This window comes from Patella vulgata, chromosome 5 (genome assembly GCF_932274485.2).
Source record: "Patella vulgata chromosome 5, xgPatVulg1.2, whole genome shotgun sequence".
Classification (NCBI taxonomy): domain Eukaryota; kingdom Metazoa; phylum Mollusca; class Gastropoda; family Patellidae; genus Patella; species Patella vulgata.
Window position 1 is genome coordinate 74,366,305 of NC_065883.2, and position 17,992 is coordinate 74,384,296.

Here is a 17,992-nt window from a genome sequence, read left to right on the forward strand (position 1 = left end):
GTGTTGAAAAACAGGATTGAGAATTTTATACCTTTCGGACGCGTTGACCTCCCTAGTGCTTCTGATTCCTGAAAACGTGCTGAAAATAAAATGACTTTTTATTTTTTGATTTATTTCTTAGGACTCATGGATGTGGCACAGTTTGTTGTAAAACGAGAAGGACAGAATACCAGTGATTGTGAAATCGCTTGTCAAAAAGAGGCTTTATTGAAATGCCATTATTTCCTGTTCCTTGAAGCTGAAAAAACATGTCTTCTTTCATCAACAGATCATCCTGATGTTGCTAATCAAGCTAAAAATATAGGTAGCCCATCTTCACATAAAAATTATATCTTTATTTGTCTGATCTTTTTACTCTATATATACCGTAAGCTTATACGATCTACACATATTCAGAGTGATATTGATTTGGAAATGACAGAATAACTGACAGGTTTGCAGTCAGAGCCCTTAAAAAGGTATAATGAAACAGTTTTTAATTAAAGGACTTATAGAACTCTGAAGATTGTGATGAAAAATTAGAGTATACAGAATAACAACACAAAAAATAATTTCTTTGTCATTGTTTTTTTTATCCAGGATATACTCCAAATAATACATTTTGTTGGGAACTTTTTAGATTCTCAGCCCTGCTCTACACACACTACTGTAGAAACTGCTGGCACCACCAGTACTAAGTACTAGCCCAGGCCCGGCGGAGTGGGGGGGGGGGCTAGTACTCTTTTCTCCAGGTTATTGCGGCCCCTGGACCAACGCCTATATAAGGACCTAGGATGGAAGCCCCCCCAATCAAGAATTGCTTCCGCCGGCCCTGTAGCCTTATTAGCTTTTATATACAGTGCATGAGCCTAAAGCAGTGGACACATTAGCCGAATCGTTCGGCCGAACCAATGGGCGCCGAATTTCATTCGGCCGAATGGGTGGACACACTAGCCGAATGCTTCGCCCGATTCAACGTGACTTCTCGATATGAGTGGTGATTGGCTAATGAATTCTATATTCGGCCGAATGCTTCGGCGAAGCGGACACACCAGGCGAATATAATTCGGCCGAATATACCTGTCGATTGCATCACCTTTCACGTCACATGATTAAACATGGCGGCGTCTATGTCTTCAATCTATCACGTGACTTCTCGAAATGAGTGGTGATTGGCTAATGAATTCTATATTCGGCCGAATGCTTCGGCGAAGCGGACACACCAGGCGAATATAATTCAGCCGAATATATCAAACCTGTTTGATTCGGGCGAATCATTCGGCCGAATGACAGTGGACACACTAGGCGAATTTCGACGCCGATTGATTCGGCCGAATCATTCGGCTAGTGTGTCCACCGCTTAACATCAGGATCTGAGAATATTTATCATTTTAGGTCTTGATCCAGCTAAAGTTGAAAAATTTATGAAAGAAAGAAGGAAACTGGTGAAAACTAAAATAAATGAAATTCATGAGCTGAAGAAGAGATTAAATGACCTCAATTCAAGAGTTGACAGTTTTCAGGTTTTGTACAAAGTTTATAAAGCTGGCTCACATTAGTAGATTAATGTTTTTTCTCTATGCATGAGCGCTTTAGATCGTGTCTGTCATTGTGCGTAGTACAGTGAGTAGTTGTCTGTTTTCGATGGCAAGCTTGTATAAGACAAGGAGTATGTTTGCTGCCCAATCTCGTGGTTTTTATCCCTGTCCCGCAGTGTCCTCTTTGAGCTAATGATCCCTACACACAAGTAAATTATGTCCTGAAAATAAAATGACATTTTATTGTTTACTAGTCCCATTGATATTCCAAGAAGTTGTTTTTCCTTATAAATGCTTTCCAAACAAACGCAAGGGCGCGGGATGATGATGATTAGTCATCTTGTTCAATTAGAGAGAGAGAGATTGGGTTTAACAACCACTTGACACAAACTAGGTCATTTCGGGACTAACATATGGTTTAATTTTTTATTTCAATAATTCGCTTGCGCGTAGGGGTCTTAGGCAGTGGGAGGAAACCGGAGGAACCGGGGAAAACCCACGAAGTTGGACAGGCGAACCTACTCCTTGTCACGTACAACCGGGGATTTGAAACCACGCCAGTTGACTCAATGACAGGCCTTACGATACAGCGCACACATGCTAGCCATTCGACCATCCAACCCCCCCCCCTTGTAAAATTAAATATGTATTATTATATAAGTCCTGAAATTACCTACATTGTATTGAGTGGGAATTAGTCCCCTTTTCCCCCTTCTCTCTCTTGGTTTCATTTTTGTATAGAAGTTTTGTATTATGTCCCCTTTTAAAACAAGAAAACCATACAACAGTATTCAAATTATCCATTACTGTACTAATAATTGTTTTAACGTTTGGCTTGCCTTTATATAAAATGACAAAATTATATTACATGGCATGTCATTTATTGTCACAAGCCTGGAAATAAGGCACCTGTCAGTGTCACAGACAAGGTCAGGCACAGATTCAGGCTTTGTCAGCCACAAAGCCTCGGGTGCCTGTCATTTTGTCCAACACTGATTTGTCTTTTTTATTAAACATACATTATGCAAGAGCAAATTCTGCTTATTACAAGTCTTTCTTTAGGCCTGAAATGTTATCTAAATTATCAATTAGACATTAATTAACTTATCCAGACCATAATAAACTCTCGATGTCAAGGCTAGCCTTCGATGTTGGCTGGATTAGATAGATATATTCCGCTTAACGGCCATTGATAATTAAATCAAAACAGTCGATAATCGAGACTATGCTGTTTATATTAATGATTTTAGTAATGATGACCGAGACTATGCGAAAATTTCACCCGCTTCGTTCCTGGCTCATAGTGGATCAATTTGACTGAAATTTTTAGCAAATTACCTTTACACTATCTAGTTTTTAACTATTATAGCGAGAACTGCCATCTCTTTATCTTATCTCCCATAATGTATCTTTAATATTATTAATACATGTCCAGCACTAAGTTAAAGAATGTCAGGTAGTATTTCATTAATGCCTGACATTTTGTCAGGTACATCTAAAACCGTTATTTCCAGGCCTATTTATTGATTGTTTCCATTTATTACTTGTAGACTTTGAAGAAACAAATGGGAAAGTTATTGATGAAAATTGAAATGAAACATACTGATCAAGGAAAAGAAGATTCCGCAGTTTCAGAGAGAGCAATTAGTAAACTGAATTTTAAAATGGTAAAAATAGGAAAGTTGGCATCCCTGTTACAGGCCGAAATTTCTAATATGGTGCATAAACGCCAATCAGCAGCCCAGGAGTTACGCTCGTTACGCCTGAAGAACAGAAAATCTGACTTGCTGTTAGAACATGCTTTGGATAATATCGATAGATTAGAGGTTTATATTGGAGCGTTAAAAAAAGAGGACGATGAAAATAAAAATGAGGTAGAAGCTTTGAGAGGTAAAAATGAACAGATCAATGAATGGATGAAAAAATTGAAGAGAAAGGTGGATGCAACACATGCAGAATTAAGGGTAATTGAATGAATTCTCTTTATCATAAGGGTGTTGATGGATGTCGCGCTGTATCATAAGGTCTGTCATTGAGTCAAGTGGCGTGGTTTTGATTTCTTGGTTGTACGTGACGAGGAGTAGGGTTGCCTGTCCAACCTCTTGTGTTTTCTCCGTGTCATCCGGTTTCCTCCCACCACTAAAGACCTATATGCACACTCTAATTGTTGAAATATATTTGAACCACATGTTAGTCCCGAAATGACCTAGTTTGTCTCAAGTGGATGTTAAATCCGATTTCTCTCTGTCTCTCTCTTTGATTTGGGGAAGGGGGTGGGTGTGTGTGTGTGAATTAAGCCGTGGGCTGTAGGTAAGGGTCAGGAGACAAATATATCAAAAAACCCCGATTTGGGAGAATAAACCAAATAGTGACTATCGCTGTTTTTTTTTTAATATATGAATATTGAATTAATCCTTTAGAGGAGCCATATGTGGCCGAATCGGCGAATGGTTTAATGTTTGCGGGTTCAATCGTGATAAGGAGTGGGATCGCCTGTCCAGCCTCGTGAGTTTTCACCGGGTCCTCCAGTTTCCTCCCACATCTAAAAACCCCTATGCGCAAGCAAATTATTGTAATAAAAATGAACAATATGTTAGTCCTGAAATGACCTAGTTTATGTGGAGTGGAGGTAAAACCCCACCTCCTCTCTCTTACTCACTCTCTCTCTCTCTCCTTTAGCCATTTAGAACAAAACGAAAATAGAACAATTATATGGGAAAAAATGACTGGTTTATTATACACAAGCACCACGTTTCAATAAGTATCCTCTTATCATTATCAAGACAATTTTCAAAACATTGTGCTTGTGTATCAAAACATTGTGCTTGTGTATCACAACTTTGTGTTTGTGTATAATAAACCAGTGATTGTTTTCCCATATAACTTTGTTGGTTTTGTTTTTTATTGATATTACTGGTTTTAATTTAAGTACTGTAAATTGGAATTTTATTCTTTTTAAAGATCGTGTTTGAATTTGACCCCTAATGATTATAAACTGGCATTGGCCAAGAAAGTTCATCAGAATTTTCCGAAGTGGTTTTCCCTTGTCCGTGGTGCATGAAAGTGGGGCCTGACAAGGACAGCTGTCTATTCGTTCGGATGTGTATACATTAGAGTGCACGTAAAAGATCTCTTGACAGTTGGAATCTCATAGCACACTGTATGGTGTATGCCTGTCTTTATTTGTCCAGTCGGAGCAGAACAGTAGGACGTAAAACCCCATTTCATTTCGATTATAAACTGTTATGTGGAAGAGATGAAAGTGCAATGATTTACCAAATTATGATTCTTATGCATTTTGCTACTTCTCAAATTTAATAATTTTTGTATTTCCATGGAAACAAATTTGATTTATAAGGGATGTTGATATAAATGAAAATATTATTATTTTCTGATATTAGAACAGTCCTATAGTAGTGAAAATACTACATAATCAGAAGGTGTTGGCTGAAACATTGGACAATATGGAAGGAAAAGTGACAACCTTTGATAATAAACAGATTAAATCAGACGAAACTTACGATGAGTTGAGGGGAAGGGTTATCGGTGATGAAGCAGATAGAAGATCATTAGAAAATAGTTTGATATCCATGAAAAAAACATTGAAAGGTTTACAAGATGATTTCAAAAGAATGCAGAATCCCCAGGTAATGTATATTCCTGAAGCAATGGCCCGAGAAATCCTCGGCTTTTTGATAAATTATTCAAGTGTCCAGATAATACTGACTATAAATCATACGAGATAGTTTTAACTCTTCTATTTCCGGTTAAAAACAACCTGTGTGCTTTAAAATAAACATAGGTTTGGATTTGACAGGCAGGCGGGTTGGGTGTCCATCATATTCCTGAAGCAATGGCCCGAGGAATCCCTCTCTGGCCATTGCTGGATTGGCTTCTGATACTTGAGCTTTTGGGGGAGTGTGTCTATTCTTCCCATTCAATCAAATCTATCCCAAGTTCAGCAAAATGACAGCCCTTCGTTTAATCTGGTGTCTTCCCTAAAACTTTGGACAGTGATTTTAAGGTATTAAAAAGAGTGAAAGTATTGTTCGTCTCCAAACAGTATTGTTTACATTGTAGCCGTTTTATATAGCCTCGTTTGTCACGCAATTAGTTTTTCTGCAATATTCTGCTATTCACTGGTTAATTGGGTATAATAAATTTTGTGAGTCATGACATAACAATATGTAAACATATTTAGAGCTCTGTTTAAACCCGAAAGATATTGTTACACAGTTAGGTATTGGTTGTTAAACGGACTATTGACCAGTCATAATTTGGAACAGAAATTTGCTTTCATTTCGGGCATTACGGCAGTGTTGAGTGGGATTAGGGCACAATACTAGAAGGTCTTGGCCAATCTGGAAAATATATTTCTAGGGTTAGGGTTAGATTTACAATTTACATGTCAAACGTACAAATTGAAGCTGTAAAAACGGTGGATTGTGCGTAAAACTATGTGAGTATATACAGGGAAAGATATTTTCCAGATCGTCCGAGATCCAGTATCGTGCGGGATTAGGTCTAATCAAATGAAATACTGTGAGGAGTATGCAGGGAATGATGAATATACATTACAAGAAGAAATTTATGTAAGTGTCGGGCCTGGAAATAAATGATTGTAGTTGTACCTGACAAAATGTCCGACACTAATGAACTATTACTTGATATTTATGAATTTTCTGCAAGACATGCAAGACAGGTATTATTGATATCATTAAACATACATTATGCAAGAGCTAAATCTGCCTATTGCAGGTCTTTCTTTAGGCATGAAAAGTTATCTCAATTATTAATTAGACGTTTATTAACTTATCCAGACCATAATCAACTCTCGATGGCATCAGATTTCTCCGATATTAAATAGATTAGAACAGTTCAGCCATATTTTGATTTAAGCTAATAATGGAGGAGCGAGACTTAGCTTCGAACAACCAGTACGGTGATTGAAATTATTGCACACGTCTTGTCAAACCTTTAAAGACTAATATCTTCGCTCGCAATAGAGTAATTTGAATGAAATTTTCAAATTATTCATTTTACATTATCTATTTTGGAAGTAATAGAAAGAATGGCTAGCTCTTTATCTAAATCTTACATAATATATCTTTAAGAACACTGATAAAAAGAAAAATGGGGGGTCATTCCTGATGAGCCTGAATTTGTGCCGGACATTGTCTGTGACAGGTGCTTTATTACCAGGCTTGACGAAATTGAAATTTAGTTTCATAAAGTAGCTAAAAATGTAACTCAATATCATTCAAAACTGAAGATCCACTCAGAAAATTGAGATGCACGTAAAAGAAAGTTGAAATTCTATGACCGTGCAGAAATGATGCTGTGCAAGACAGCAGCTTATTCGAAAAGAAAACTAAGATGTTGACCAAATTTGATATGGATACCTTCAAGAAATGATCACAAGCTTAAAAGCACACTGATCCGCAGTGAATATTTGCTAGGCCCCGACAATCACTGATAAGGATGACATCGATGCGGCTTAATGAGCCAGTAATATTAACTTTTTTCCTGCGACAAATTAAATTCTAAAACATTTTTTTTATGTAATGGAAAAATAAATAAAGGCGCTTGACGTATTTGTAGGTAAAAATTATTTCCTATTTAGTGTAAATGGGTATTAAAATGACTAAAATGCAGCATTCTCTCCGAAGCAGTAACATCTATGTAAACAATGCATGCGCCATTCAGCTAATGATTGACGCCGCGTGCTGTGAAAGCACGTGTTAAGGCAGTCATCTTTGACAGAGATATATTACTAGACTCGTAATTCTCTGTGAAACAGATTGGCTTAAAAGCTGTAGCCTCTATGTATTCATAAGGTGTAAGGGGGTGTGTAACTCAGGAACAGAAGATTTTATGACCTCAATGCTTCACACCACATTTGATAAAAATTATTGACAGCATAATACCACCACTCTGAAATCTCGGAGTATAAAAAGAAATTAAATCAGAATCAATTAACCAGAGATGGGATTACGCCCATATATTCCGGACATGTCCGACGCTATTTTCCAAACGCCCGAAATTGAATGAACCCTATCTTGTTATTTCAGTCATCAGCCAACATGGAACGTCTGAGAACTCTAACAAATTTAAAGAATGAGGTTTCGTTATTAAAGAGATCGAACGAGGAAGTGTACAAAAATCTCAAACTAACTCGAAGTGATTTGATGGATTTAGTTAAAGATGTAGTCAATACTAAATTAGACGGACAGACAAATCGTGCTGGAGTAACAGCTGTTGCCATGGCACACAGACATACACAACAAGTTTTCGATGAGATGTCAAAAGAACAGGTTAGATTTGTAAAAAATGTTTTACTAATGACTACGAATGGTTAGCGGGGTGTGCGCTGTATCATAAGGTCTGTCATTGAGTCAACTGGCATTTTGATTCCCCGGTTGTATGTGACAAGGAGTAGTGTCGCCTGTCCAACCTCATGGGTTTACTTTTGGTCCTCTGGTTCCCGCCCACTGCTAAAGACCCCTATGCACAAGCAAAGTATTGAAATAAAGTTGAACCATCTGTTAGTCCCGAAATGACCTAGTTTGTGACGAGTGGACATTAAACCCCATTTCTCTCTCTCCCCCACCCCCCTTTAAAAAATCTTGATCATTCAACAAAGCATATTATTAACACACTCAATCTAATTACAGTTTTTTTTTGGTGGGGGGGGGAGGGGTGGTGGATGGCTGAATGGTTAGCACATGCATGCTGTATCATAAAGGCCTATCATTGATCAACTGGCGTGGTTTTGAATCCCCAGTTGTACGTGACAAGGAGTAGGGTCGCCTGATCTTTGTCATTCAGAGCACATTATCAATATTATTAAAATTTGACCATTATTTTTTTTTGTTTTGTTTTATCTTTGTTTTTTTTTTACTCCACAATCAATAGCGCGGGGAGAGGGGAGACTGTTCTCTGATTTAAATCCAGGTGTTTGCCGAGTACATTCCTCAGTTTTTCCATTCTGGTTTACCCTTGTCTATAGTACAGGATGCAGAGCCGAGCCAGGAAAAAAACATCCACTTGTGTACCCTTTGGCATGCATGAAAAAACATTTGATGATGGAGAAGGCGGAAGTGCCGTTGTCCAGGCAAAATTTATCCCATAGCACACTGCATGGTGTAGGTCCGACTTCAGTAAACTTTTAAACCCCATATTATTTTATTTGGATAAATTGTACGTTTAACCTACATTATGCAAGAGCTAAATCTGCCTATTGCAGGTCTTTCTTTAGGCCTGACATGTTATATAAATTATTAGACATTAATTAACTTATCCAGACCATAATCAACTCTCGATGGCATCGCTAGCCTGAAATATTTAGTGGATTCGAATACATTTTGTGATGGATAATTGACTTTGTTTTTAATCATACTGACTTTAGTAATGATGATCCAGACTAGGCCTAAAATTCAATCGCTAATATCTCTATTCAGAGTGGCACAATTTGACTGAAATTTTCAGCAAATCCCCTTTACCATATCTGTTTTTCAACTATTAAGACAAGAACTGTCACCTCTTTATCTTATCTCCCATAATGTCCCTTTAGTTTTTGTAACCTGATAGTAACAATTATTTTGAGTTGTATATTTATTAAAATTTAATCTATTTATTTCTAGAATAATGTGTTAAATAAGATCAGTGTAATAGAAGATGTTTATAGGAGAATTCTGGAAGTTATCCACAATCTAGAAGTACATCAAGTTAAACTCAAACAGGAAGTCTCACATTTCGACGAGAGTATTCATAAAATGACTCGCAGTTTTGAACGTTTGGTGGATGATAGCAAAAATAAAAAAGTAAGTATGTTTTTTTTCTTTTTTTCCCATTATATTAAATATCAGAGACTAAGATAATCTCCCTTGAGGTACACCCAAAGTTGCTCACCATGATTTGCGAGATTTGAATCCCATGAGGGAGCTACGATGGCTAAGTGGGTAAGACGCTGGGTCGCTAGCCTGGAGGTCACATGTTCGATCCCTATATTGGCCAAGAAAGTTCATAAGGATTTACCGACGTGGTTCCCCCTTCTTTTGTCTTGTCCTTAAATTTTTCTTGTGTGATTGTTTGTGTGTGGTGCAGTCCCCCTGCACTTACTATTTAAGCCAAGAAAAATTAGATGTTGTCTGATGAATACTTTAATTAGTCGGATTACGAAAGATATCCCATTAAATACGCCAATAAAAACATGAATTATTTATTTAAACATACATTATGCAAGAGCTAAATCTGCCTATTGCAAGTCTTTCTTTAGGCTTCAGATGTTATAGAAGTTATTTATTTAACAACAAGCTAAAAATCAACTCTGTAGACCCACGGATGGCTTGGATACAGTTTGGATTTAAACAGTCGTCCATTTAAAATTAAATCAATAAATGGCGGATCAAGCTAACGTTTATCGTTAGTTGCTGATGTCACCACCGGAAACTTGTGATGAAAGGTCTACCAAGCGAGGCTACCATAGCCATTGAGCATGTTACTTGATAATCGAGAATATGTGGGTGGAGTTATCGTCTGTCAATCAAACAATCACCCATTCTCATAGACGGTGCAGACACAATTGATGCCTATTTCTAGTACAAACTTCCAGCAGTGACAATTCCATTCAGAACAAAGTAATTTGACTGAAGTTTTCAACATTTTTTTTTTTTATCATCTATTTTTGAAGTATATAGCAAGAATGGCCAACTCTTTATAAAACTCTTAACTAATGTACCTTTAAGAAATTATCTCCCTTGTTTTTTTCAGCTGTCTGATCAAGCATCTTCATTAGGTGAGGCTCTGTCTAAACTGACATCAGAGAGTGTATCAGATTTAAAACTTGACAAACTGTCTCCTGTTAAACAACTCAAATCAACAAAAACAGAGAGCTCTAAACCTCCACCTGCTGTTAAAAAACAACTCAAATCAACAAAAACAGAGAGCTCTAAACCTCCACCTGCTGTTAAAAAACAACTCAAATCAACAAAAACAGAGAGCTCTAAACCTCCACCTGCTGTTAAAAAACTTCCGAATGAGAACCTGTCATCTAAATCAACTAGTTCCGGTGAAACTGCAGTACCAAACACCTCTGACAAAGAAAAAATTGCAGAAAATCTAAAAGATAAATTAAAGACTCTGACCGATATGAAAGAACAAGCTATGAGAGCCAGGACACCGGAATCTAAGAAGGAAATATCAGTCCCTTTAAAAGAAGGACTTGGGTCTGTTAAAAAATCATTTAAGCATCTTCTGTTGCCAAAAAATCTCAAGTTTACGGCGTTGAAACATAAGACACCAAAGGAAAAGACGAAAAACAACACTAGATTGCATACTTCCGAAAAGTTACTTCAAAATCATTTAAACAAACGAAAAGATTTGTTATCCAATAAGGTTTCTGAAATTGAGTCTTCATTAGGTGGCAAAAAGTCTCCAAATAAAAAGTATTTGCAGTCATTAGAACAGAAGTTACATTCACAAGAAAAGAAGTTCTATGCACCAGAAATAAAGTCACCATTACCTGAAAAATTGTCCACATTACCTAAAAGGTTGTCCACATTACTTGAAAAGAAGTCCACATTACCTGAAAAGGAGTCCACATTACCTGAAAAGGAGTCCACATTACCTGAAGAGAAGTCCACATTACCTGAAAAGGAGTCCACATTACCTGAAGAGGAGTCCACATTACCTGAAAAGGAGTCCACATTACCTGAAAAGGAGTCCACATTACCTGCAGAGAAGTCCACATTACCTGAAAAGGAGTCCACATTACCTGAAAAGGAGTCCACATTACCGGAAAAGAGTTCACCAGTACCAGAAAAGAGCTCTCCATTAGCTAAAAAGAAGTCTTCATTACAAAAGAAAAAGTTAAACAAAAAACGAAGAAAGGGGAAACGACGACGGCGGAGACGTAAAAATAAAGGCCGTAGGAAGAAACTAAGACGAAAGAGAAAACCACAGGGATAAAAAGTTTAAGAGAGATTTACCGGTAGTTTGTATAGCTATCTATCTATCTAAGCTATCATGCTAGTTTGTGTAGCTAGCTATCTAAGCTATCATGCTAGTTTGTGTAGCTATCTATCTAAGCTATCATGCTAGGTTGTGTAGCTATATATGTAGCTAGATTGTGTGTGTAGCTATCTATCTAAGCTATCATGCTAGTTTGTGTAGCTATCTATCTAAGCTATCATGCTAGGTTGTGTAGCTATATATGTAAGCTATCATGCTAGGTTGTGTAGCTTTATATGTAAGCTATCATGCTAGATTGTGTGTGTAGCTATCTATCTAAGCTATCATGCTAGTTTGTGTAGCTATCTATCTAAGCTATCATGCTAATTTGTGTAGCTATCTATCTAAGTTAAATTCATTCTTTTCATTATTTATTATTAAACTGTGATCTGATGTTAAGAAAAAAATGTGTGATATTGTTAAATATTATATTTTTGTTAGTTTTTTAATCAATAAAATAAATCTTGGTTGATATTCATTTGATTTATTGTTAGATGATTGATGCAAGGAAACAAAATATGGTCATAAAATTGAGTTCACTAAAACATGACTGCCTATAGTCATGTACAGAGGTTGGAACTGTGGAACCTCGAGTTTGAGTCGAGTCACAAGTCACTGCACCTCAAGTCCAAGTCGAGACCCAAGCCGCTGACTTTAGTATCGAGTCAAATTCTGTGTCTTCACAAAACCCAAGTCCTGTTAAAGTCACCAATTTCATCAAATAAGTTAGCAATTCATGGCAAATAAGGCAAGTTAAGACTTATGTCCCCTCACCACAACTCAGTCCTTAGCCGTCACAAGTTTTCACAACTGCAGAGTCGAGTCTTTGATGCAACTTAAATTGGTCTTGAGCCCGAGGCACAGGACTTGAATCTAAGTCTCGGGACTCCAGTTCCCACCTCTGTTCATCTATTGGTCTTAAGCGTTACTCTGTTGATTTCAGGGGGAGTTGGGTGGCCAAATGGTTTAACGTGTGTACATTAGATCAGAAGGTCTGTCATTGAGTAAGTGGCGTGGTTTCGATTCCCCGCTTGTACATGACAAGGAGTAGGGTCATCTGTCCAGCTTCGTGGCGTTTTCTCCAGATCCTCAGGTTTCCTCCCACTGCTAAAAATACCTACGTATAAAATGAACTATATGTTAGTCTCGAAATGACCTAGTTTGTGTCGAGTGGACATTACCCCCCCCCTCTCTCTTGGTTGATTTCATCTTGTCATCAATGCAGTCATGGATTCGATTCTTAGATTGTACATTATCAGATAGTTGCCCAAAATCCCACGATACAAAAAAGAGTTCCATTTCGGTAATTGGCAGAGAGAGTTCATCGGGATTTTCTGACGTGGTTTCCCCTTGTCAGTGGTGCAGGACGGGGGCCTGACAAGGACAGCTGTCTAGTCTTTAGGATGGGACATGAAAAAAAAGATCCTGTGTACACATTGGCGTGCAGGTAAAAGATCCCTTGGCAGTTGGAATTCGATATAAGAGTAGGTTGTAGTGCCGCTGCCCGGGCAAAATTGTCCTCATAGCACACTGTATGGCGTATGCCAGCCTTCCTTAGCCCAGTCGGAGCAGAACAGTAGGACATTAAACACCACTTCATTTCAATTTCAGTAGGAAATGAAATCAAATATGGTTTAACATTTTACTTATTTGCACAAAGACGGACGTATACCATTCAGCGTGCCTGGACATCGGCGTAACCATCTACTCTTTATCAATTCCAACTGTCGAGGGTTCTTACATTCTTTGTCCCATTCAAACAACAAAATAGATGCTTTTTCCTTGCCAGGCCCTCTGTTCTGGTTATTGAATCAGCTTCATGTTCAGTTCAGCAACCGTGGCTACCATTTCAGAAGGCTAAATCTAGTTGTTAAGGCCAGCTCAACTTTCATCAAGGTCGCTGAGAAGTAAATAAGGTTAGGGCACGTAATTGTTGGTGAGGTTGTGGGTTTGGGTTAGGCTAAACATTAAGGTTAGGTCCAGGGTTAACGTTACCCCTGTTTATATCTTGTGATCTTTGATCAAACTTGAAGTTGGCCTTATCAATAAGATCTATCTAACCTAATAGACCAATGTGCCCTAACCACGGTTAGTGCTAGCCCTGTTTACATCTTGAAGTTGGCCTTATCAAATAGATCTAACCATCTGGGAAGGAAAAAGAGCAGGCAGATAATGATTTATTATGAAATTATTAAAATATATGAGTATAATCCTTATACATGTATATGACTGATTGAAATTATTAAAATATATGACTGATTACTGATTAATCTTTTCTCTTGTATTTTCCACTCCGTAATTTTCCTGCTAGAGATTTATTTTCATCGGATGTATCCGTGGATGAGCGACGACCTAGATATAAATATCCTATAGACATAGTCGCAATTGATAAACCTGAAATAAATCATTTAATAATTTTACGTTAAATTCATATAGATTGATAATTATAATGTGGATAAAAACTTTTCTTTTTGGAAAACTACTCACACCATAGTCATTTTCATGTGGACGTATATTGTCGTCGCTCCTGTCTGTCCGGACATTCGTCCACAATTTGTTTGTGGGCACGCTATAGGTCAAAATTCTTATCCGATTTTGACGAAACTTTAAATATAGGTTCATTTGAATCATCTCCAAAAGATCTTGGTTCCTTTTGATATTGGCATGTATTAGATTGAAACTTCATGGATTATGTCCGCTGATTGTACGAAAAATTATGTTTTTGGCTTGTGGACACTATAGAGGTCACAATTTTTATCTGATTTAGAAGAAACTTGAAATGTATGTATATAACCCAAAGATCTCGGTTACTTTCGATAGTTTTAGCTTGTGGTTCCTCTAGAGGTCACAATTTTATCCGATTTTAAAATATGTTCAAATATATCACCGTTACACCGTAGTGATGATTGAATTCGAATGTTGTGAAAATCGGAACAAAACTGCCGAACGAAATGGCTACTCCTTGTACGCAAATAGTGTTAATGTATGTAATGTTCAGGTTGTGGACCCTCTAGAGGTCACAATTTTGATCTGATTTTGACGAAACTTAAAATATATGTTTATATCCCAGTCCCAGTAGATATTCACGCATATCGGACTGTACCTTTTTGGATTATGACCCTTGATTGTACGAAAAATCACTACCTTTTTTTAGCTTGTTCTCTGTCCATCTTTTGCAAAATGTGGGTGTATCTTGCATGGCAACGACTTGTTGGGAAACTCAGGGTGGACTGAGAAAGAGGCTGTGAGTATGGTATTCTCTGGGGCCCCTAAATAAGTTAAATGTTCTCGCATAGTTTGGGGAGCCAAAGAAAAATGTAACTTACTTGATACTAATAATGGTGCCATAACTCCTACAGTAAATCCTGCTGATTTAAATAATAAAACCTCTGATATAAAATGTCCCAATGCCAGATAGAAGGACAAATATGTTAAGTTGTATAATCTAGAAAAAGAAAACAAAAAGTTAAATATTTATTGGAGATCAATAAAATAAATCATGTCAAATTATGAAATAAATTAATTCACCGATTCTCCCAGCGATATTTGGTTCACTGAAATCAAACAGGGTGTGCACAACTCAGAACACTTAAAATTCTAGGAGTTTCCCAGGAGTCTTTTACCAGATTCCAGTAGTCCCTGTATAGAATTCTACATCATAATGTATTTTTTTTTTACGCTTGAAGAACAGTTACAGCAACGAACTTGTGAACTTTTGAAGAGACATTCGATGACTACGTTCAGTTTTATATCTTATTATATATAGCGAAACCACAAATGTTAATTTTCCAGGCGTTTCAAGAAGTGCTGTTAATTTTCCAGGCGTTTCAAGAAGTGCTGTTAATTTTCCAGGAGTTTCAAGTAGTAATCTTGTTTTTCCAGGATTTTCCAGTAGTGGAAATTACATTTTCATTTTTCCAGGATTTTCAAGCAGATTCAAGGAGTGTGCGAACCTTGTATAAGAGATGTTCATAGTATGATGTGTATAGGGGGTTGGGATAGCCTAGTGGTCTAGAGTGTCACGCTTAGAACTCTAGCTGACAGGTCACCTCTGGCTTGCGGTTGGTGCTATGGACTAGAGTGTCATGCTTAGAGCTCTAGCTGACAGGTCACCTCTGGCTTGCGGTTGGTGCTACAGCCTAGTGGTCTAGAGTGTCACGCTTAGAGCTCTTGAGAAGGGCTTCCACTTCAAAATTTTCACTGCCGGTCATTTTTGACTCTAGAGTGTCATGCTTAGAGCTCTAGCTGGACAGTCAACTCTGGCTTGCGGTTGGGACTGCCTAGTGGTCAAAATTGTCATGCTTAGAGCTATAGCTGACCGGTCACATCTGGCTTGCGGTTGGGATGGCCTAGTGGCCTAGTGTCATGCTTAGAGCTATAGCTGGCCAGTCACCCCTGGCTTGCATGCGTGGATTTGATCCCTGGTATGAGCATATATGGCTTGAAGATAGGCATGCCTTCTTAACCTTGTGGGTTTATTCTGGCTTTCTCCCACAAGAAAGACAACTGTGCATGTGCTAAGATAATAAAAATAAGATAAATTGTCTACGATATCACCCTCAGAGGAAGCGGACGTTAAACAGTAATAGAAGATGATGTATACAGATATCATAATAAACACACAAAATAATATGGAACACAATTACTATTTTAATTAATGCGATATTTTGTTGAGGAATACATTACGAAGCATCGCTTTAATTAAAATAGTAATGGTGCCTTTTACTCATTTTACGCTTTCGTGTAATCTACCCTTTTATACTTAAAAAACCTTTATTTATTTTTCTAATACTTCAATTTAATCTGCAGCGGGAAATAAGTTAATATTGCGAGCTAATGAGCTAATTAACCTGCACCGATGTGATCCCTCTCAGTGATTGTAGTGGCCTAGTGAATATTCACTGCTGATCAATTTGGGCCAATGCTTGTATTGGATCTTGGACCTCCAGTCCTCCAGGCTAGAGAGCAAGTGCGCGCCAAGATTTAAATAGTAATACCCCCTTAAAGTTGTGAAATACTTACGCTTTGTTATAAATATCAACCGCACAATAAAATCTTAAAACACCAGACAACAAAGTCCATACACCAAATAATCGAGCTACCAGTCCATTCACTACAATTAGATCCATCAATGATATGAGAGAGAGAGAGAGAGAGAGTAATTGGGTTTAATGTAGAGAGAGAGTAATTGGGTTTAATGTAGAGAGAGAGTAATTGGGTTTAATGTAGAGAGAGAGTAATTGGGTTTAATGTAGAGAGAGAGTAATTGGGTTTAATGTAGAGAGAGAGTAATTGGGTTTAATGTAGAGAGAGAGTAATTAATTGGGTTTAATGGAGAGAGAGAGTAATTAATTGGGTTTAATGTAGAGAGAGAGTAATTAATTGGGTTTAGAGAGAGAGTTTAATGTTAACTCAAATAGAAACTAGGTCATTTTGGGACTAACAGTTTTATTTCAATAATTCGCATGCATGTAAGATTCTTTCTTTAGCTGTGACAGGAAATCAACAGACTCTGGGAAAATCCAGAAGGCTAAGCAGCTGACCCTACTCAGTGTCATGTACAAGTGTGGGCTCATGCAATGACAGACCTTCTGATCTAAAGCCCAAGCATCCTACCATTCGATCCCTTTAGAGTTTATTATTTTGTGGAGCTGTTGTGCAAGTACAGCCTGTGACTGATTAGCTGGCGAAGTGGGTAAGACGCTGGTTCACTAGCCTGGAGGTCGGGTATTTGATCCCTACATTGACCGAGAAAGTTCATCCTTATTTTCCGGCGTGGTTCCCCCTTGCAAGTGATGCAGGATGGAGGGCCTGACAAGGACAGCTGTCTAGTCGTACAGATGGTACAAAAAACTGAGGTCCAGTCTACACATTGGCACGTAAAAAATCCCTTGACAATTGGAATTTGATATTAGAGTGTGGGCCGTAGTGCCTTCGTCCAGGAAAATTTCCCTTATAGCACACTGTATGGCGTATACCCATCTTCATTAGCCCAGTTTCGAGCAGAACAGTAGGAGGTTAAACCCCATTTCATTTCATTTACTGTTTTGGTTTGGTACTGGTACCAATAACACATTGCTTACCATTGCTTGGAGTGACTGTATATAATTTAGATTTTAACAATTGTGGATCTACAAAGCATTGGACTGTGTTTCCTAAAGCCATAATAGCCACAAAACCAATCCACACTCGTAGATAGCGCATATATCTCTCAGCAAACACTTCAGTTACCATTTCTCTGGAATAAAGCGTCTGCTACAAGAAATGTGTTAATCCTTGATGAACTTTGCGGGGTCAATTAATGGGTCGATCCGTGGCATGATTTAGTTGATGTTAATAGTCGTAAATGTCTGGATTGTAATTTAAGTTTGTTTTTTCTTGAATAAATAAAACATATCGTTATTTTAAAATTGATTGCAATTAGAAAAACATCCTTTCCGTAATTTAGTCTATATAACAGAAAA

General features: G+C 37.7%; 2 protein-coding genes across 2 annotated transcripts; one reads left to right on the forward strand and one right to left on the reverse strand.

The window, feature by feature from the left end:
* The first annotated feature begins 1,074 nt into the window (after positions 1–1,074).
* On the forward strand, positions 1,075–11,937 carry LOC126822343 (interaptin). Its single transcript, XM_056101505.1, has 6 exons — positions 1,075–1,502; positions 3,068–3,481; positions 4,919–5,164; positions 7,589–7,831; positions 9,161–9,340; positions 10,290–11,937. The coding sequence occupies exons 1-6, from the start codon at positions 1,404–1,406 to the stop codon at positions 11,484–11,486; spliced, it is 2,379 nt and encodes a 792-aa protein (XP_055957480.1). The 5' UTR covers positions 1,075–1,403; the 3' UTR covers positions 11,487–11,937.
* Positions 11,938–13,781: 1,844 nt separating this feature from the next.
* Positions 13,782–17,860, reverse strand: LOC126822403 (ergosterol biosynthetic protein 28 homolog). Its single transcript, XM_050551302.2, has 4 exons — positions 17,612–17,860; positions 16,551–16,641; positions 14,855–14,973; positions 13,782–13,922 (listed from the first exon to the last, which is right to left on the reverse strand). Exons 1-4 carry the CDS (start codon positions 17,760–17,762, stop codon positions 13,795–13,797), a joined length of 489 nt encoding a protein of 162 aa, XP_050407259.1. The 5' UTR covers positions 17,763–17,860; the 3' UTR covers positions 13,782–13,794.
* Positions 17,861–17,992: the final 132 nt, after the last annotated feature.

Excerpts from the sequence above, each read along its gene's own strand:
- LOC126822343 (XM_056101505.1), top strand. The coding sequence starts at position 1,404 with ATGAAAGAAAGAAGGAAACTGGTGAAAACTAAAATAAATGAAATTCAT. Across the intron at positions 1,503-3,067 it reads CAAGAGTTGACAGTTTTCAG|ACTTTGAAGAAACAAATGGG; the intron begins GTTTTGTACAAA and ends TATTACTTGTAG. Across the intron at positions 7,832-9,160 it reads ATGAGATGTCAAAAGAACAG|AATAATGTGTTAAATAAGAT; the intron begins GTTAGATTTGTA and ends ATTTATTTCTAG.
- LOC126822403 (XM_050551302.2), bottom strand. The coding sequence starts at position 17,762 with ATGGTAACTGAAGTGTTTGCTGAGAGATATATGCGCTATCTACGAGTG. Across the intron at positions 16,642-17,611 it reads TACAGTCACTCCAAGCAATG|TGAATGGACTGGTAGCTCGA; the intron begins GTAAGCAATGTG and ends ATCTAATTGTAG. Across the intron at positions 14,974-16,550 it reads GTTGATATTTATAACAAAGC|ATTATACAACTTAACATATT; the intron begins GTAAGTATTTCA and ends TTCTTTTTCTAG.